The sequence below is a fragment of the Ambystoma mexicanum genome, chromosome 5p, assembly GCF_040938575.1.
Source record: "Ambystoma mexicanum isolate Mex_15411 chromosome 5p, UKY_AmexF1_1, whole genome shotgun sequence".
Taxonomy (NCBI): domain Eukaryota; kingdom Metazoa; phylum Chordata; class Amphibia; order Caudata; family Ambystomatidae; genus Ambystoma; species Ambystoma mexicanum.
Window position 1 is genome coordinate 954,005,645 of NC_090930.1, and position 22,541 is coordinate 954,028,185.

At 42.8% G+C, this 22,541-nt stretch overlaps 1 protein-coding gene across 2 annotated transcripts in view; it reads left to right on the forward strand.

Moving 5' to 3' along the window:
* DDC (dopa decarboxylase) overlaps positions 1-22,541 on the forward strand; it is a 917,411-nt gene that overhangs the window by 835,145 nt on the left and 59,725 nt on the right. For both annotated transcript variants that reach the window (XM_069613411.1, XM_069613412.1), the window contains exon 11: positions 3,458-3,477. In XM_069613411.1, coding sequence (XP_069469512.1) covers positions 3,458-3,477 — 20 coding nt within the window. The remainder of the gene's footprint in view (positions 1-3,457; positions 3,478-22,541) is intronic.

Here is a 22,541-nt window from a genome sequence, read left to right on the forward strand (position 1 = left end):
ACCATTGCCACTCCTTACCCTACAAGGAAAGGATTTAATAAATACACGCGGCACATCACCGGCAGGTCATTGAGGACTTAGATTGGCTGGGGAAGAGTCGGGACTAACAAAGAAAAGATTCATGGAAAGAGAAGAAGGGTTCTTGATGAAGAGGTAAGGCTAGCTCAGAGGTAAGTACTGGGAATTGAAAGGGGGATGTGGTGGTAAAAGGTGGTCATCAGAAGGGACTGGGTAAATTCAGGGGGTATACCAGATGGGGTGTGAAGAAGTTGGGGTCTTGAATTCTTTTCTGAATTGAAGTGTGGGAGCAAGTTTTATTTTGATGAGTATGAGGTTACCCAGTTTTGGGGCATGATCAAGAATCATGGCGCTCAGACACTAGTACAGAGCCTTCACAGCTAATGCAGTGAGGTTTCCGGCAGCCATCTCATAACCGGGGACACACTGGATAGGAAGGGGGAATGCTAATTGGACGTGTGTGCAGGGAGGAGGGGAACCCAATCCAACACATGTGGAAAGAACTATTGAGCATATGAGGAAATAACCACATTTGATATGTAACATGGGTCGAAGCCACCTCAGAGTTGGCAATATATAGGGCTGCCCCTCATCTAGCCAAGTTTGTCACCTGCTACTACCCACCTCACACTCATCCTAAACCATCCTCATCCTCTAATATTCCTGGCCCACACTACACTCTTACTAATGCAATCCCCTACCCGCTGAGATCAACAACCTAGCTACGGTTTAACTCTTCACAGCTGCTTTAATGCAAACACCTCTTCTCCCTAGATGGAGAATGAGACATCATATCGTATCGTTCCTTCCCCTTAATCCTGGTACAGGACAAGTGTAAGCGTTGTATTATAATGGCAATATACCTTCTTCTATCCCCATTACGTTTGCATGTTCCCCCACCACTGCCACCTTTTTCATATGTCCACCTACCACTGCATTAACATTGTTAAAGCACCATGTGATGGGTGTGCGCTGCTGCTGACCTGCTGCACAATGTTTCTGATAAAACCACTGGTTGCTGGTTGTAACCACAGTCATATGGGCTAGCAGAAATATTTATAACTCATGCAGTTGTGCATTGCCCATGCGGGTTAGCACAACAAATAGGAAGTGTCTGCTACCGTAGGCACACGTGTAAGAACGAGGTACGGCTCATTGGGTACACAGATGGGAGTCACTTCCTGCCCATCTGAGGAAAGCACCTAAAATATACTGAGAAGCTACCTCACACAAACGGGAGAGAGGGAGAGGGCAAACCAGAGACATCTGAGGAAAGCACACTCGATGCGCAGGGGTGTCAGGTTGTAAAGCACTTTGGATGCAGGTAGCGAGTGGGGTGGTACATCAAACATGCAGTGAGGGGAGTACATTTTGACCCACATCGAAGTCATGTGACAAAAAGGCAAGTAAGAAAAATAGAAGCAATGCACATGGGACACATAAGGGCAGGCCAGTCTTCATGGAAATATAAGAAGAACGAGTTTGAATCATGATGTGAATGGAGGGGAAGGGTAGCCTTGAAATACAAGAGAGACAAATAAGACATATGGGACACATGGAGGATGGTCAACATGATACCCTGATAAATCTATAGGGCACACTATTGGGAATAAAAAAGCACACCTGAGGAAAGTCAAATGTAAGACACAAGGTAATTAACATATTGTATATAGTGTTTTCTGCTTGATTGGTTGTGCTTCAAAGCTCCTAGTATTATTATTTTTATTGTATTTATTGAGCGCAGCCCTAGTTTTGGGAAGCAACGGAGCGTGTTAGAATCATAAGGGGGAGAACACAGTGAGGGAAGCAGAGTAAAAGTGAGTGGGTAGCTAACAACAGGGGAGGGTGGGCAATTGCCAGCAAGGAATCTAAAAGCAACACGGGGAGGAAACAGTGTGGAGCAGATCACTGATTCTAAGGTAGGTCAGGGAGTGGGGGTTGTGTGGACCTAGCTGTTATGGAGGAGCCATTCCTGGAAGAGGAAGACCTTTAGTTCTTTCCTGAAGTGTAGAAGCAATGGGACAAATTGTTGGTGTTGGCGGAGGAGGTTCCAGAGTCATGGGGCATAGACAGAAAAGCCAGTCTGCACATTTCGTTGCTTCTGGTGGATCACAGGCCTCCGGAGATGCTGATTGTCTCTAGCTTGAGGACTTCAGGGTGAACGATGCAACAGGATTTGAAGATGACAGACCTGTAGCTGGGGCCAGTGCAGTTCGATGAGGGTTGGGGTGATCTGGTCACATTTGTGGAGTCCTTTGATGGGTCATGCTGCTGCATGAAAGACACATCTCAGGGGTGCCAGAGTAGTCACTGGAAGGCCTTCCAAAAGGACATTGCCAGTATTCAGGTAGGAGAGGGCCAAAGCTTGGACACCGTATCTGAAGTAGTTTTCTGGGATGAAGGGTTTAATGTTCCGCAGGAATAAAGTTGGTACCAAGCAGTTTGTGTCTTACTTGATGTGTGCTGTTTGAATGTGAGGTTTCTGTCAATGTCGAATCAAAGGGACTTTGCACAGGTGATGTGTTGCGGTGTGAAGTCCTCTGCAGGGCAAAGCAAACAAGAAGGCTTCACTTTCTTAGCTCTTTTACACTCCTGCGATGCCCTCCTGTAAATCTAAATATTTGCAAAGACAATCCATTCTGGGGTGCTCAAATGCTTGGCAGTCCTGGGAACACACCTTATGCAAAGTGATAACCCACCCACACGACCCAGGCACAGCCAGGAAGACAGAAAATAGTTTGACAACGAGTTTTTGCTTTTTTGACGAATTCGCTACCCCATAATAAAATGGACTTTGGTAAAGATCAGCAAACAAGAGAGTACAAGGGAAAACAAAGACACATTAAGACAGAGGTAAATAAAGCAGAAAAAGGGGAAAGGGCTGGGGTGCAAGATAAGGAAAAAAAAGAGAGATATCTGTGAAAACACACAAGTCAGAACGAGAGGTCGGTTCTTGGTTAGAATAGTATTTCAGATAAAGCAGCATATGCGCTGGAGAAGTGCAGAGGAAGTGCCAAGCGCATGTTTTTCGTTTTCAGTTGTGTCCCTCCATTTCCTTGTTTCCAGGTTGACTTTGAGTGTCTTTGTTGGGAGTATTGCCATGCCACTGGAACGAGTATGGCAGTCAAGTGCATCCTGGTTTTCAGAGCCCTGGGAGGTTTAAACGGGCATTTTTCTTTCCGGATACGTGGATGCAGGGTCTACAATGTTGAGTCGTGATGTTTTTCATTTTAAAATGTACAATTCCAAACAGAGCCAGCAGCAAGTGTTAATGATGCTTGAAGATAAGAGCCATTTTGGCGGCACCTCGTGCCAAAATATCCCTCCAAACCACTATGGTGCCCGCCCCCACCCCTTTGTAGACACAGTTCTATTTACATATGAGCACACGTAAAAGCAGATCTACTTAAGCTCATGACGTTTTGCTTTTGTCTTACAGGGTTAATCACGGACTACAGGGTATGTATCATGTTGTTAAGCATTAAAAGTTATGATGGTGAATATCACCAGACACGAATGGGTGTTGAACTTTAATGCATGGTGGCATCACCATGTTTCCCTAGCGCTAGGGAAATGATCTTTTAAGCGTTTCCCTGTTTTAAAAGGCAAATGTGACCTTCCATAACAGTGCAATTGAGTTTTCCGTGCATTTTGCCTGACAGTCCAGTATTGTATTATCCATAGGACGCCCATCTAGTGCCCAATTGCTGAAGGGCATATCCTAGGGAAGATTGCATCTGTTCCTTGTGCATGATGGTGCATGTTATTAAATGAGGCCTTGCAATGAGCTCATTACTTGAATCTGCAAATGCAAAAATTACACTTCCAGTTTGTACAATAAAAGGTATAAAAACTTTGGATTTTGCAAATTTTTTTCAGAAATGACACTGTCATGACATTCATAGTGTAGGGGCTTAATTGCCCACGTGCTCTCTATAAATGCACACAATAAATACATTCCATATGTGCTATTCCCAAACATGGTGGGCAAATCTCCCCAAAAGGCACATAAGACTATTCACAATATTGGCCCTCAAAATCTGTGTGACCCGCAAATATTTGCAGATGTTTGGAGCTCCCAAATTGTTCGGAAGCTATCAACTGCAGTGTTTTAAAAAAAAAAAATAAGTCCTGTGGAAGGAGACCAGAGCCTTTCAACATTATGTTACATGAACTGCGCACCCCAGTCCCAGGCAGGTGTACCTATGCCGTCCTACGCAGCATTCGCAGTCAGTGACCAATTCGCAGGGGGTAAACATAGAAGAAGGATGACCTGCTTTATAGCAAGAGGTCGCCCTAGCAATCATGGCAGTCACTGGGATGCTGATCCAGCGCAGCATAAGACTGGCTCTAGGTGAACATGTGTTGTCTGCTTCGTGCGGTCATTGATTTCAATATATCCAGGAATGCCCTTATGTAGATTTCTGGCTGGAAGGTGACTATCAGCAGCAGGAATTATTTTGCCATTTTGTGTTTAATTCACAATGCATACCTCTTGATGGTTAGTGTTGGGTCACAGGCTCTGTCAAGATGATGCGTATATCAACAATTCATGTTCTTGTTTTTCTTTTACTAGATTAGTATTGGCATGCAAATGGGTTGGTCTCCAGAGATGTGGTGGCAGGATTGTGGTTCCTTAAGTTGCTGCAATGTTCAGGTCCAGGATGTGGTTTCATGTAGGACAAGAGTGATGGGATAAGACATAGGCTGTTGGGTTCCTGCACTAACCCGAGATAGATTTTTAAGTAAAAAAAGCCCTAAATATTTGCAATCCAACAAACAGTGGTGCCACGTAATAGCCCCCTCGTCCATAGCACACATGTACCTCCCAGTATCCTGCAGTCCCGCCACCTTTCCAGCTAGTTCTTCCATTGGATGTCCCATATTTTGCTTTCCACCTGAGAGCACTTCCAGTTCACCACATCTTGGCGGTCACCATTGTCGCAAGACTATCCACCGTTTTGTACAATTTCTCAAGAGACACCAGATATGGTTGCTCTCTCCTCTGAAAACCACCATCTGCCATGTCCATGGCAACCTGAGCTACTCCCTCATTGGCAGACTGAATTGCCCAAGGAAATCTGGACCAATACAGCAGGTGTTTACAAACTTAATATACAGGATCACGACAACAATACACATGGCAGCTTTAAATACAGACTGGGAAGTACTCTCATATTTGTGCTGCATGGTCCTGACAAAAATCCCTGCTGTCTGATTTAATGTTCGACAGTAGTGACAGATCCACTTTGTCCCCTCACTCCTGATACACATATAGCGCTGAGCAGTGAAGGGCTGGGGCAGAGAACCTGGTCCCATATTCCACCACAACACCTGCTAACCCTCATGCTCTTGCCACTCTTATGGCTCAATTTTCCCACTTGTGCCTTCATGTTACACCTTGGCTCAACCCCACAAGCCAGACCGGGAACCTTTCTACTGAACCTTCAAGCCATGCTATGTGTAATGCTCTTAACCTATTAAGAGGGATGAGCCACAACAGTCAATTTCTTCCCTGCGCCACAGTCACCAACAAGAATCATATACAATGGATGTATAAAGGCAAAGTAGGCTTGGACCTAGTACAGCATATTTGTTAGGAGCAGCAATTATTAGTGTTCCATGTATATGTCAGAAACATCTTTATTCATTTACAAATGGAGATGGTCTGATTGCTAAACATATATGTTCACTAAGAAAGCTGACTGTCTTTTGCAGTAGATGAAATCACACATTTCCAAAAACCTTCCTCAGAGAGTGCAGCCTATTAGTGCCCCTCTGTTATTCACAGATCAGCTGCTTGGGGACCTGGGGCTGTAGGAGCACTCAAAGCTTGTGTTCTCCTTTCAAAGCAGAACTGTTGTGTAAAACCAGGAAAAGTGGAGTCTGTATTATTTCCATGAGGTCTTTTTTAATATGTAAAAACATATTTTGTTGAGCTGCAGATTGTATCCCATGTCGCATAACGAGTTGTTTGCCTGTGTCAAAGAATGACTACAAGCAGGTTATGTTATCAGAGGCCCCTGTGGATTGCGTCTTTAAGTTGATCAACTATTAGGTGAGTTTACAGAGTTCTCAAATTGTCCCTTATCAGGCTAAACTTATTAAGGCAGTCCTGGCTTCAAGCAACATCAATTAAGTGAACACATTCTGGTCCTGGTAACTCTGCATATATGAATGAGAAATTAACAACAGAAGTAAATTAAAGGAATACAAAATACAGTCATCTAAAATGCAGGACCTGTAGAACCTCATCTGTGAGCTATTTCTCTGCGTATTTTATACAAGTAAATGTAGAATGATAAAGGAGTGAGGTTTGTTCAGAAGAGTGGGCCATAGCTGGTCAACATCCCTAGCCTTGCTGGGCTTAAGTATGTCCTCCTCAGTCGTTACTCTATAAGCCGATCACAGTTGATTCACCAAACGCAAAACTTGTAATACTGCCTTGGCAATCAAAAGCATTTTTCATAAGGCGACAGGTATATCTCCTGCCATTTGCTAAAATGGCTTGGGATTATCTTGTGACTTTGTATCCCAATTAGTGCAAGTTCATGCAGTTTTAGGACTTATGCCCTGTTTCTACCAAAAACAATTGAATGCAATCAAGAGAGCATCTTTCTCAGTCCTGCTCCTAACCAAACACCTAGGCCTCAACCAGTGAGAGTCTGGGCAGGTGTGCTCAGGGGTGGATGGGCAGGGGATCACAGTTATCTCCTCTGATACAGGGAACTGGTGATGCAAACAGTAAAAATAAAGGCAATATTACTCAGCTAAGTTGTGACAAAAGCCTAAAAATCCATGAGGTGAAAATGGTGTTCCCCCTTCAAATTCAATATTTGTACTTTTGAAATGTTTTTAAAATTATAATGGGTTATTTATAACATGCTTAACACCCAGAGGTTTCGAAGCACGGACTCGGGGATCAAACCTGTGTTGCTCCACGTCGTCTAGCCAGCGGCCAGCGCGTTGCCACTGAGATATCCTCCCGATAGCGGGGTCTTTAAGAGAAAAGGTGATGGAGGCTGGGGGAGGGACTGCGATATAAAAAGGGGTGTGATTAATGAGGACAGAATGACACACTTGGTTGGTCTTAGGGCAACAGAAAGCCGAAGTAAGTCACTGATCACATTGGCCAAACTGGATGTACAAATGGTTACAACCTCTTCATACTCCCTTTGAGACTGAACTGGGGTCTATCAGGGGACCATCAGCCGAAACCAGATGAACCAGTGCCAGAGCCGGACTCAGATAGCACGTCCGCCTCAGCACCTAACCGGCTCCAACCTTGGCAGTTAATATTCTCATGTTAACTGTTTCACCACTGTGTTCGGCATCGCTCTCACAATGGGCATCTACACCCACCCTGTCTTCAGCACGATCACTCGTCCCATTCAAACAGTCCTTCCTCGGTCTCCAATATTAAAATAGTAAATGGCAGCTGTAGATTTGACAGATGATGGCCAATATAACACATACATAGATAAAACCACTGTATTTTTACACCTAAGCAATAAACCCAGGCTGTGAGAGATTACGCAAAGTAATCACTCACCATCTGCCAGAGTGAGAAAATGAGTCAATAGTGCCAGGTTGTAGTCTCAAGGTTTAATTAGCCTGTAGATAGGAGGTAACCAGTACTGGCCCAATGCATCCAGATACGTGGGACTGATAAGACCGTTTTCGGTGGTAGACATTGACCCCTTAGGCTCTTCACATAGTTTTGGTGTCCAGAAGTCAAGACGCTCCTTCGGCCCACAATCACCTCAGTATTAGATCAGCTAATACCACTGTGATCGCAAAATGGTTTATAACACAAGAAAGGGTGGGCATTGTCAGGGAGAACAGAAGAGTGCACTCCCTGCTTGTCTTCACCAAGGTTTCATTTAACCTTGCATGGTGGAATCCACAGTCACCACCCAGTGGAAGTCCAGGTGCGGAATGTTTTCTATTTGAAATAATCAGTTGAAATAGACTTAGATGCGGAGTGGGTGCTGAACTGGCCACTCTTGGTATGTGGTTTGTAGCTGACCCCAGGATTCCTAAGCAAAGCATGCTGTGAGGTACTGCCAGGTAGGTGTGATGAGGTGGGGTGGCAAAGGGGGGCCCATGTGGCGGCGTTGTTTTCTTTTCATGCCCCCTTCGGAACAGAAGCACGTGTGGCCCAGTTTCGCACAATCCAGTATCATTGGTTGGGTGAAGAGCGGAGGGATCAGGGGCCATGAGGATAGAACCCATGCACAGATGCCCAAGAAATCTGAGGTGACAGCACCTAACGATACCATGACCAGAATCTTCAGGGTACCCTAGGGGCGATTTGGTGGTGCAGGATGGTGTTGTTTAATGGTAGTTAGTAGTTTTAGATGAGTGTTACACCGGTATAAGTAAGCCCACTAGGAATTCTCCCATCTTCCATCCTTACTGCTCAGTCCTGGCCATACCAGATATTGTCTGCCATACCCATAGTCCTAGCCTGCAAGTCACATGCTTTGGCAATTGCTGTTGGCCAATTTCAGTGTACTTATCCAGAATCTGCTACCAATGAACTGGTAGCCCGCTGTGAACTCGTTACACACCCAGATTCTGCTTAATGTGTTGCTCATCCTTGATGTGTTTCCCGGCATGGATTTGTTGCCCAGTCTAGATTTGTCACCCACCCTAGACTTGTCGCCCACCCTGGATTTGTAATTTTCCCTTCATTTGTTGGCCAACCTGCATTAGTTGGCCACCTTGGATTTGTTTTCAACCGTGAACCTTTCACCAGGGTGAGGTGAAATGAAATGAAATTATATTTTATTTATATCGCGCTCATACACAAGTGTTTCAGAGCGCGACTAGGCAAAAAGGGAGGGGAACGGAGAGAAAAAAAACAGAAAAAAAAATAAAGAAAAAAGAAAAAAAACAGCGATCTTACTAGGCCCTGTGACATTTAAGAAAGCGCAAGTGCATGGGAAAGGAAAATGGGGGAAAAGTGCAAGGAAGGGGGTGGGGGAGTGGAAAGTGCGAAGCAGAGGAGAGAAAACATAAATAAATATTAAATAGAATAAATAATAAATAAGGGCTTTAAACCATGGTAGTGCAGCCAGCAAGTGGCAGGTGAAAGTTAGTCAGAGAGGTATATCTGATAAGTGCAGAAGAAACGTGGGAGGGGGACTGTATGGGTACAGATACAGAACCCTAGTGCAGATGGTGGCCTGGAGGCAGTGCAGGAGGGTGGAAGGGTGAGCAGAATACCTGGGCCCTAAAGAACAGAGGGTGGCCATGTGCACAATGCCATGAGAAGAAACAGATCAACAGGGGACAAGGGGGCAAAGGCAGAGGCAAAGAGGAAGGTCTTGAGAAGTTTCCGGAACCAAAGATGTTTTTCCTCAAGTTTCAAGGTGGCCAGGAGGCTGTTCCAGCACCAGCCGAAGACAGAGATCTACCCCCAACTTGTTTTTTTTGCAAAATGACTAACCCTGAGGGAGTTATAAGTAGAGGAGCGAAGGGCTCAAGAGGGGAGGGATTTACGGAGGGATAGTTGAAGGTATTTTGGACCCAGGCCCCAGAAAGCCTTGTGGATAATGCAGAAGGTTTTAAATTTAACCCTTGCATCCACTGGGAGCCAATGAAGGGATTTCAAGGCTGGAGAGATACGATCCCAGGGCTTGAGGCCAAGGACAAGTCTTGCAGTCCTGTTCAAGATTAGTTGTAGAGGGCGGAGAGTGGAGGCAGGTAGATTTAGGGAGAGGCTGTTACAGTAATCCAGTCTGGAAAGAACCAGAGCTTGGGAGACAGTGAGCTTTTGAGGGAAGGAGAGGAAAGGTAGAGTACCTCTAAGGAGGTGAAATAAAAAGTTAGATTTTTTGGAGACATCAGAGATGTGTGCGGAGAAGGAAAGTGTAGAGTCAAAGATAACCCCAAGGTTCTTATCTGCGCAAGTGGAGGTGGGAGGAGGGCCAAAGGAGGCCAGCCAGAGAGTGAGAGGAAAGGATGGAGATGGTGTACCAATAAGGAGGCTCTCAGTCTTTTTGGCATTTAGACATAGATCATTGGCGGCACACCAATTTTGAATGGTGATTAGACAATCAGAGATGAGGGAAGGAGAGGAGGAGGTTGAAGAAGCCTGAAAATGAGTTTGGTGTTGTCAGCATAACACTGGAAAGTTGAGCAGAACATTGAGATGCAGTAAGCGAGAGTTGCCAGGTATTGGTTGAAAAGCCAGGGCGAGAGGATAGACCCCTTGGGGACACCACATGTGGAGAGGGAGCTAGAAGATAGGAAGGACCCAAGTTGTACCTGGGAGGGTCGATCAGAGAGAAAAGAGGTCAGCCACGCCAGAGCTTGATCAGTGATACCGAGGTTGTCACAGAGACGATTGAGCAGGGTGGTATGGTTGACCGTGTCCAACGCAGAGGAGAGGTAGGTCAAGTAGGATGAGGACAGAGGGAATGTTAGAATCGAGGTTGGAGAGCAGATTTTCACGGATGTTCAGGAGAGCAGTTTCTGTACTTCTGGCAGCTCTGAAGCCAGATTGGTGGTCATGGAGGGAGCCTACAGAGTCAGAATGGAGATTAAGCTGAGAGATGGCCAGCTTTTCCAGGAGCTTGCCCAAAAAAGGAGTAATGGAAATTGGGCGGTAGTTTGCCAGACATGACGGATCAGCAGTGGATTTCTTGAGGAGACGATGCACAAGGGAGTGTTTAAGAGGGTTGGGGAAAGAGCCAGAGGCAAAGGAGAGGTTGCAGAAATCAGCAAGGGCCGGCGCAAGGTTGTCAATGTGGTCCTTAATGGTTTTAGAGGAACAAGGATGGACCTGTTTTGATGAGGTTTTCATAAATCGGACTTGCCTAGATATCTCATCAGGGGAGAAAAGAGGAAAGGAGGAGAAAGGGGGATGATGGGCAGCTGAGCGAGGGTCAGCAGGCTGAGAAGGAGAGGGAGGAGGAGGGGGAGCGGGGGAGAGGGTGGACAGGATGTCCTGGGATTTAGAGATAAAGTGAGAGGCAAGGGCATTGCAAGATCCTGGGAGGAGAGAGGGGGGGGTGGAGACTGCAGCAGGGTTGGCCAGCTCTTTGGAGATTTTAAAAAGTTCGGCCGAGTTGTTAGATGCCGCAGAGACACGGGCTTGTATGTGGACTCTCTTCTTAGTGTGGACAGCAAGTCGGTATTGCCTTTGGAGGAGGTGGCAGGCCAGTTTGTCAGAGGATGAGGAAGAAGCCCTCCATTTCCTTTTCGCCGCCCTACACTTCCGTTTAAGTGTAGCAAGGTCAGAGTCATACCAAGAATTGCACTTGGCTTTGTACTGCAAACGGATCCTCATGACGGCGGCAAGAGTATCACGAGTAGCAGAAATAGAGGAGTAGAGAAGAGAGATGGCTGTGTCAGCGTGTGAGTCAGCCTGGGGTAGAGGAGGTGAAGAGAAGGTTACAGCAAAGGCCTCGACTGACCCACGCTTCATGGACCGGATATCTGAGAAGGTGGGTGGCAATCTAGGAGTGGACTTGGCTTGGGGGGAGGAGATGGGGAGATGAGAGGAGAGGAGGCAGTGATCACTCCAGGAGAGAGGAGTGGTAAGGGGGTAGAGAGGGGGAGGCCGGATGAGATCAAGACATTAAGTGTGTGGCCAGCCAAGTGAGTCAGGCCAGAGCGAAGGATGGAGAGGGAGAGTGAATCGCAGAGGTCGCGAAAGAGTGAAGATGAGGGACAGGTAGAATCAAGATGAATGTTGAGGTCACCAAGGAGGAGATCTTGAGTGGTGGAGGCCAAGAGGGAAGAGGAGAGGTCAGCCCACTCTGAGAGAAAAGAGGTGATTTGACCAGGGGGCCGGTAGAGAGTAGCAACAGTAAGAGAGTGGCTAGGAGAGCGAGATAGTCTGCAGACTAAGCATTCAAACGAGGAGTAAGCTTGAGTGGGAATGAGGGAGGCAGGGATCCACTCAGGGAAGATAATGGCTACACCCCCTCCAGGCCGGTTGGATCTGGGAGCTGAGAGGATCTTGTAGCCGTCAGGGAGGAGAGTGTCAAAACTCGTGATAGAGCTGGCTGTGAACCATGTCTCAGTGAGACTGAGGACATCAAGGTCGAGTTCTTCTAGGAGGTGACGATGTTTGACGAGTGTTTAATGGCTGAGCGAGAATTTAGTGTGGCGAGATGGAGAAGGTTGCCAGACTTAAAGACCTTCCGGGGAGGGGTACAGATCGTAGGCTCGCCCTGGGGAGTTGTGGCAGGAGCTTGAGATGGGGCAAAGGAGGAGGCGGAGGAGGGCAAGGTAGCCAGAGGAAGAGAGTAGGGGACAGCTGGAGATGAGAGGAAGTTGATGAGGTGAGGGAACTGCCTATCAAAGAGGAGGAGGTTAGCCTGAGGGCCTTGCACCATGACAGTACCATTTAGATAGATGTTAATAAAGACTCTAGAGGGGTCAAAGAGATCCATACGTACTTCCTAGCGAGTGCCACCATTAATGGGAGAGGAGGAGGCAGGACATAGCACAGAGATATGAGGGGTCCAGAGATCTAGTGAAGGAACGAAAAAGAGGATGTCAGTGATGGTTTGTCTGGCAGAGGCGCTGGAATAGGTATCAGCGATGGGGAGACCAGGGTTAGAAACCAAGATATCCTTTTTGAATTTCTTCTTACCAGATTTAGTGAGAAGGGAAGGAAAGTTGATAGAGAAACAGTTGGAATAGATAGGAGAAACAGATAATGCCATGGGCAGGTAGAGAGAGGAGGCAGTAGGAGAAATATACAAGATCAGAGGTATGGAGCGGTCACTGGGCCAGCAGGTAGCAATGTAGGTGAACAAAAACACACCCAAAATTGACCTTCCCAAAAACACACCCAAAATTGACTTTCCCAAAAACACACCCAAATTTGACTTTCCCAAAAACACACCACAAATTTGACTTTCCCAAAACACACCCAAATTTGACTTTCCCAAAAACACACCAAGATATTGAAATTCAAGTAAATAGCGAAGGCAGCAATTGGTAAAAGAAATGAGGTGGGATCATAGGTGAGTGCTCAGACGAGAGCATGAAGGGAAGACCAGTTAGAAAACACAGGAAGAAGGTAGAGTGAAGGTCAGTGAAGTGAAAATAGAAAGGGTAGGCAGAAAGAGCGAAACTAACCAATAGATTGGGAAACGGGACAGTCGTGGAAGTCCAGGTTCATAGTAGAAAAGAGATGGCAACCCCAGGGAGCGTCAGGCTGTTGTATTAGCATCTCGGAAAGCAGACAGGGAAGCTGACAGAAGCCTTAGAAGCGGGCCTTGGGTAGGGGCCGGATAAAGCCTGTCAGTCCCTCGTTGGTCAGGAAGAGAGAGTCCCCAGCCAATGGCAGAGCGCCATAGAGGCAGCCATGAAGGCACACACAGCCTCAGATGGAGATGAGGCCAGGGCGGACATGTTGAAAGCACCGCATGGTGCACACAGTTTGTAGGCAGAAAGTCACAAAAGTTCAAAAATGTGTGGTGCAGCAGGCAGCAGGATGTAATAAACACTGCCAAATGGTGCTATGTGGAAACGCTTCAAATAATGAAAATTTAGAAGCGACTTACTTCGTTTTTGAAATTTTCACTTTTTTCAAAAAAAAATGCACACACATTTCCCACAAGGTGCAGAGGGCAATGGACAATTGCACCTACCTCAACCAAGTGGCTGCAACATCCCTGTGCAGACAAGGAGACCAGGAAAATGAAGATTTCGAAGGTGAGAGGCTGCAGGACCTTGCACTCCGGAGCAAGGAGGAGAAATGAAAACAATAGAGTCAATGGGCCTTCGTGAGGGGCTGGCCAAAGCCTGCCAGTCCCTCATTGGTCAGGAAGAGAGAGTCCCCAGCCAATGGCAGAGCACCATAGAGGCAGCCAGGAAGGCACACACAGCCTCAAATGGAGATGAGGCCAGGGCGGCCATGTTGAAAGCACCGCATGGTGCATACAGTTTGCAGGCAGAAAGTCACAAAAGTTCCAAAAGAGGTGTCTGTGGAGGGTAGTCATAGAACAGATGCAAAGCCAGCAACTTGCTGTCATGCTTTACAAAATTTGAAAAGATTCACTGTGTTGGCACAAGGGCCTTTTGAACTATTTTCGATGGGACTCGCCACATGCTATATTACCAACTACACCCTTCATATGTTAGGACCTGCAATGCCTATCTTTCTATTTTCTGTCTTCCATTTTTATGGCTAGTTTCTCTACTCTATGCTCTTATGGATTTTGGCGACTTTTTATATTCCACCTCTGTCTGCACATTTCTTAAGTATATACATGTTAAGATACCCGAATGTCTGCATTGTCAGCTTCATGTTGCCACTGATTTCAATGTATGCATAAATGTCCTTATGTATTTTTCTGGACGGTGGTTATCCACTGCACATATTCATTTCTCATTGTTCATTTAATTCCTAATACATAACTCTTGATGCTTGGAATTGGTTCACAGACTCTGTCAAGACTATTGGTATTTCAGCAGTTTGTGAGTTTTTTAAATCATTTTGCTAGATTAGTGTTGGCACACAAATGGTTGGTCTCGAGATTTGGTGGCAGAATTGTGGTTTCTATAGTTGCCTCAATGTTTGTTCATTATGGCAGCTCTTGAAAAAGGATGTATTCATCCTCAAAGGCCCAGGATGTGGTTTCTTCGAGGAGAAGACGAGTGATGGGATTCGGTTTCGGCTGTATTCCAGCCCTGTTCTTTGCGTGCTGAATATTCATTTGGTATAATCGGCTATTGGCGTTCGAGGGTCTGAACTTTACTTATCCCGTTTCTTAATAATTTATTTTTGGCTGTAAGTAATTTTGAATTGTTTAAAGATTATACAGTGGTGTTATTATGATGTTTGGCTTAAATTGTAGAATTGTATTGGAGTTTGTAAGATTGCAAGTAGAAACTTTTTTTTACAGTAAAGGAAGGGTGGGGATAATTCAAAATAATAGACTGAGTCTATCTTCTAGTATTTAATAATGTTCTAGCCCATACCTTTACTTTCTCTGATCGACTATAGACTGAAACATCTGAAAATATGTCTCCAGAAGTGTCCACAATGCTTTACGTGGGCATGACTGGATATTAATACAATTGTTTAAAATGTAAGTGTATTGCCTTTTTGGTTCAGCCTCCGGTATTATAATAATAAACCCAATGATGCCCATTTCATTGACGTTGGAAGGATAAACGGGTGAGATGCCTCTAGTATTCTAAGACACAGATGTACCCCTGTTTATTGCCTTCAATACTTTACCTGCATCTCATACTTCCCAATCATTCTAAGGATTCACATGTCTGGCTTTACCTATGTCTGCATGGCATTTTAGTTGCATTTTAGCTGCCCTATTTAGACTACTGAAAGATTGATTTTTTCTTGATTTCTCTTTGTCAGAGGTACCAACTCTATTTGAAGATCTTAAATTGATTCTGAAAATAAGCATTTATTGTTGCTTATTTGTAATGACTTAATAAGTACTTTAATGCGATATCATGAGAAGCCGTAGTAATGAATTTCATATCAACTGAGACACTTAGGGTCTGCTTCACAGAACGTTTTCCTATGGGATTGCACCATTATAAAACGCTTCTGTGAATCAGGCCCTTAGAGTGGCATACACAAATTGCTAAACCAGGCACAGGATACATTAAAGACATCAATGGTAAAAGGCCTAGCAGTCCTCTGTCCTCTTGGACTATGCACTGTTCATTGAACCACATGTGAATTCAGTTAAAGGGTTGATGCCTCCTCTAGAAACATCACATACAGTTAAATATCTGACTCATAAACTACAAATCCTAAAATTCCAGTGTCTAAACCTTTAGCACCCGTGCTTATTGGGATGCGTTGAGTGTATCAGAGCTCTCAACTTTAAACATGTTCCACAAATCACAACATGGGAAAGACTCCCACTTTTTGCATTTAATACAAGAAATCAAACAACATGTTTTAGCTGCGTTGTAGAGCACAGTATATGCCCTTTTCTAGTCCCTTAGACTCTGGGAGGTCTCAGGTGAAGTATTTGAACTGAATGGCTATTCGTTGTGATACTATTATCCCTTTACGGTCCTGTAGATGCTAGAAGCCAAATCATTTGACACACTGCCTTATTCAGGACAGGTCTTTCCATAACTAAGCTGTTATGAGTTCCACTCTGTTTGTACAAGTAGTCCTCCTCTGCAACATCCAGCCAGCACATATTCTTTAAACTATTGAACAAGTGTATTGTTTAAATAATTCTTATTTTTGTATTCTTTGTCAATGCATATGCCCTTCTTACATGAAAACCCCAACCCTGATCTGTCCATTGCCTTTAACTCTGTTATCAAATTTCCAGGATCATCTCCATTCCCCACCCTGCTATTATTCTCCACCTATGATTGTGATATTAATAACTATGCCTCTTCCATTCAGCATCTCAGCAGGGGAATTTTCCCTCACTTCTTTACGTTGTCCGCACAACACCATGTGAAGCTCCAACAATGGCTTTACAGATGCTTGCCTTTCATACCGCATTGAGTCTTGCCACCCCTGCTGTGACCCTCTTGATACAAAGACCATCTTTTCAGAGTTTGCTCTGCTGATTTATTGGGCTTTGGTCTTTTTCTGTGAGGTAATGACTTTGAGTTTGTCCTTGGAGTGGTTAAACATGTTGTTGAGTGATAAATAAACCAGAGATTGCCCTTTGCCTGGAAAGCCACAACAGTGTATTAAATTGAAAGAACAAGAAATAAAGTTGTCTAGTGTTGTGTGGGGCAATTATAATTCCCTGAAGAGTATACAATGTACCAATGGAATACACCTCTCCCTGTCTCTGTAGAAAATAATGGAAAATTGCAAAGTATTTCCACATGGATTTGGAAAGATTACTGTCCAGCTCAATGCCATTGTGCTATTGTTATTGTTGGAGAGAATGGTGCACTCTTAACATTTTGATTAAGGATTTGCGTTTTCAGGTCAAATTAAATAAAAAGAATATCGTCAATAGACTACAAATGTGAACCTATCACTGATAAAAGACTTGTGGGAACCATGAATAATGTACATCTGCAATACAGTGCCTTGTAACCTCCTGGAGGCTGTATTTTGCATCTGAATTAAACATGGGTACACAAAGATGTATGATGTTGTTTGTTATGTGATTCACAAAATCCAAAGGACATCCCAGGAGATGGCCCTCCCACCTGTGAGGAAGTCACTGGTAATATAGGAAAAATGTGGAGGGGTGGGCCAGTGGCTAGATACTCAACTCATTCCAACAGGGTTCACATACAGCTACTCTAAACTCTAAAAGAGAGTCCTTCCAAAATCTTTCATGCGTTTCCCTTTTGTCATCTGTATGTTGCACAGGCAATACTCAAGGCTGAATTCTGCCAGTGGTGCTTGGGGCTGGGTGGATGCAGGAATACAATGCAATATTTTGATAGATAAAGACTTCACCTTAAGATTCAGGGATATGAATTTAGAAACAATGTAACAAGTAAAAAGAGGTAAAAAGTGTACAATAAAAATATACCTTACAATTTTGTAAAAAAAAAAGGAAAGGCTTCCAATGTGGGCGCATGAAAGTCTAGTGAAAGATACAAAGATCTTTCAAGTGTTTCTATGGGTGACATCTAAACAATGGGGTATGACTAGCAGGAATATGCATGGTGCTAACCTGATATAAAATCCCTTCCTTAATGAGAGTAGTTGACTTGTTTTTCTTTAGGGTTTTATAATAGCAGCATGGGGGTAAAGACTGGCATGTATACCCTACCCAACTGTCAAACAAAAATATGTGTAAGTAGGTGTCTCGTCTCCCGAACCACATTCATTAAAATTAAAGAAGTAATTAGATGGTTAAAGGAATGGATTATTCAAAATGTATAACACAATCTTAGGCCTACACGTGCTGCACTCAAAGAGCTTCCTCTGGACCTTGTCTGAGTTACATAGACATGTTAGTATGGAATTGATCAATTTAAGCAAATACAAAATGTTGAAATTGAATGAAACGTGAAAGTAAAATGACAAAATCAAAATATGATGGGAGAAAGAAAACAAAATAACAAAAGATATAAAAAACAAAATTAGCAATTGTTAGTGAAAATTACAATGCGAAAATAATAATAAATCGTCATCACAAGTGCTTTTTCTTACACCTCGAGAAAATAGGCTAATTATTCTTTAGTGTGCCCATTGACGGTCCATTGGTAGTGTATGATCTAAATAACCAATAGTAAGTCAGTATATATCAATTTATTTTTCCTGCAAAATAGCTCCATGGTTAAATGCTGCTTAGAGATCTTCAACTCACAAATGAGGTATGTCTTTATGTAGGTATTTCTTTCACTTATCCAGAATCTTGCTTATATCTCCTGGCAATGAATGAGTAGTGCAATATTAACTTATCTAGATTATTTGTTTATTGATAAAATGGTTAAGGGTGCTCCCTTAGCTTCCAGTCTACTATTCCTGTGATCGGTAAATGACAACACTTAGTAACTAAATGATTGCTGAGACCATGTTCTACAGTAAGTACTGTTTCTATCAAAACTGCTACTTATCTCATTTGCCTTTATAGACTGTATAAACATACACCGTACCTGTTCATATAACTGGTATGTGTGTCTCATAGAGTGGAGGTAGCCACTGTATGGGGTTGTGTGCATAAGTGTACCTATAGATACATAAAAATGTAATGTAAGAAACTATATTGTTACTAGGTAGCTCAGAGCATACTAGTGATATGTGTAACCGTGTGAATATGTGCATCTTAAAGTAACACCTTTTTATAGTTACGCACTTGTATGTTCACTGTATCTTAAAGATTGAACGTATCTATTTAACCAACCAGAATACAAATTACCAAAAGGGTCACGTTCGAAGAGACTAGACACCCAAATATAGGAAAATTAAAGTTGAAGAAGGTTTTTCATAATAAATAACACTTTTCCAACCACAGCGGTTTTGTGGTGACACAGACTTTAATGTACAAGATGTAGAGACCATGACTTTAATAATCAGAGCCTAAGACACCATTGGAAGGTGCAACAGCACTTCACATCAATTTAGACAAACCAGCCAAGACTAACTTCAAACCAAGTTGCAAAGTCATTCTGAACTTTCCACCACAGAATCACATTGCCACATTTTTTAAATGGTTACCAATGATCTCAATTAGTATAGGCATGAAAGATTGAAATATCATAAGGAATGCCAATCTCACACAAGAAGAAAACAAAGCACTCGATAATCTGGCCAAGAATTATAACATTGTTATTAAACAAGAAGATAAAGGTGGCAACATGATATCCGCAACAGACATGATTACATAAGGATAGCCAATGTGCACCTGTCAACACCACAGTGCTATGTAAAAACCAATCAGGAAGTCTTGGTACAAGGTCAGGAAGAATGTAGGACATTACTTAGCATGTGGTACCTCGAGGACATTATCAGTGAAGATGACATAAGCTTCCTAATTGTTGAACATCCAAGAACAGCCACCGTATATGTTTTAGCTAATATTCACAAAACATTTGATACATTACCGGATGTATGTCCCATTGTGAAAAGGAATGGCACCTTAACTGAACTAATGTCAGAATTCATTGACACCACATTGCAACCATTAGCAACACAGCTGGAATCATACACCAGAGACTTCACGCGCGCACTTCTAAAATTGAGTACTGTGACTTGGTCCAACTGTCATCTATTAGTCACACTAAAAATGAGTTGTACATATCAATTCAGCACTCTCTTGTGCTAGAAGCAGCCAAATATTTTCTAGAAAAGAAATCAGCTATTTCCAGAAATGTAGAATGATTTCAGAAATGCTTGGCTTTACTGTGAATAACAACAATTTTTGTTTCAATGTTCAACTATATAACCAATGCAGTGGAGTAGCCATGGGAGCCAAGTATACAACAACATTAGCACATCTCTTAAGGGGATGTTTTGAAACAAAACAAGCACTCAACAGCAATTCCGCCATCACTGATCAGCTTTCCAGGACCTCTCTGTGAAGCAGAGGTGCAATGAAAAAAATATTCATGTGTGCTAAGCTTCAATGAAAGATACCCAGCTGATTGATCTATGCAATAAGTTCTCTTGGTCTGAGTGGAAGAATCTCCTACAGTCAAAGGTCTGATGGAAATTCTGAAGATAGTTCCAACACCTCTGATTGCTTTGGCAGCAATCTGTGTTGGAACGCCAATGCTCCCAGCTTGACCTGGCTGAGATGGAGGCAGAAATGTTAACAGCTTTCTGTGTTCCATATTGCAGTCTCTTTCCTAGGGTTGAACAGTGTTTGACCCAACAATTTAGGCTTACCTAGGTTTTGATTTATGCAGTTTGTATACTAGTTATTAGGAGCTTTACACTTAAAATACTATCAGACTTTGCCACCAAACTGCCAAGTCTTCATAGGTTATATGCAAGCACACGTACTATATTGATCCCGGTTGTGTTGATGTATAAGAAGTAAACATGCTAATTTGGTACTGAAATAAGGAATATATTTTCTACCTCTGCTCTACTGCAAAGGGCAAATGATGACAGAGAAGAGATAGAAAGACCTTTATGTGTCCTTAATATTATCTTACAATTCTATTTCTGCCCCATAATGCGCTGATGCCACAATTTATTTACTGATTATCGTAAGATTATTGTATGACATTCCTTCTCATGTGTTTTAGCACAATTGCAATATTAATCTCCATACATTACTTATATTCTTAGATACGGACAAATAGCCATTTCCTATTAAACTTTTAGATAATGTATCCAATTCACATTTTCATCACATGTGTTTATATTATATGGTAATAGTTGCCCAACAACAATTATTTTAAAGACTTTATTCGATCACAATGTCGAGTCGTATGAGTACTGAATTGAATTTCATTACATAAAAGAAAGAAAAAAACATCAGACAAAGATTCTCAAATCATGAATTTCTTACTTAGAGTTTGTACGTCACTGCGTGTCATATTCCCCAGCCTGCCTGCACGTGTTTCACTCATTTCCCATATTTATTTGTGTGAATATATACGTCAGCTTCTTCAGTGCTCAATACATATTAATGACACAAAACATATACCTGACAAAAAACAGAAACACAAGAGAAAATAAAAAAAACAAAAGTTAATATATGGTAAATATTGATCAAAGGAGTACCAATAAAATCCACTTCTTATTATCTCTTGCAAACATACTGCATATAATGGAAAGGAGCAAAGAGGGAAAAAAGAATTTCAAGTGCAAACATCCGGAAGACACACACCAACGTGAAGTGAAAATACCTCTTCTTTTTTTAGCTCGCCCATTGTTTGCCTGTGAAGGGTGCCACTCAATGGGTCGAAATGGTGCATCTCGTGATTAGAACCATTAGACTACATTAATACCTTATGATAAAGTACTTGAATTCCAATGTAGAGTACTCCAAAGATGTACCAATTGCATTCACATTTCGTGGTATCACCCTATATTTTCTGAATCCAAAAATGTCAGGACCCCCATTTCACTTCATATATATACATATATGTGGGGGTGGGCAAAGTTAATAAAAAATGTGGGAAGGTATGGGGGCACTGCTGGGGGTCTCCCCCCACATATATAGGGGAAGAATGGAGGTGAGAATTCTGTATTTTGCGATTCAGTATTTTATTTTCGACAATATCACATAGATCCCATTTCTTGGGTTGCCATTTACCAGTGTGACCTAATTGTCCTGGTCTCATCAGTGTATATTGAAGTGGAATATCTGCAAATTATATGCAAATTAGATTATCCAATTTATATTTATATTTATATCGAGTTCTTTCTGTAGTCTGGATAATTATTTTCTTTGTTATAAGTTCATGATCCTTTTCTTTTGGCTTTCGGTAATATCTTTAGAATTGTCTATCAAAAACAGAAAAGCTATCTTGAGCAAAGTCATGTTTGCTTGCTTTACTAGGATAACAAACACTTAATGACAGTTTAAACAGTATAATAGCAGATAGAGTTTAACCCACATAATCTTAACAATGCTTAATGTTGCAAGACTAGTTATTCTAAAAAGATATCTCTCCATGGTCCACTAAGAGGTTTTTTATGCAAATAAGTGCCATTTTGTCGTTACTGTTATATCCTCATTCGTGGAGATAGAAAGGGGACTGCGTCAAAGTCAGGCGCCATTTTGAAGTTCCTCAATCAAAAACAAAAAGAGGACTATGTACAGTGATGTGGGTGCCATTTTAGGATTACTTATTTTGTTCTCTTGCATAGAGAAAGAAAGAGGACTGTCACATAAACAGTCACCATTACAGAATTCAATTTTTCCTTCTAGGGCACAAGAAATGGACTAGATTAAGTCACTAATAGTGTATTGTGTTATGCATTGAAATATAATAGTGTCAAAATCACTCCTTACCTTAGCTCTTGGTAATGGTGTCTGCCACCGCTCCCCAGGAGAGGGAGCTGGATCTTGGCTCTGCCCAGGGGACGCAGACCAAATAAAGTGGGAAAACCCCTTTTTAGGGAAAAGACTCACAAGATGTTAAAGCCAAAGGATTTTCTGATGTGCTGGTCAATC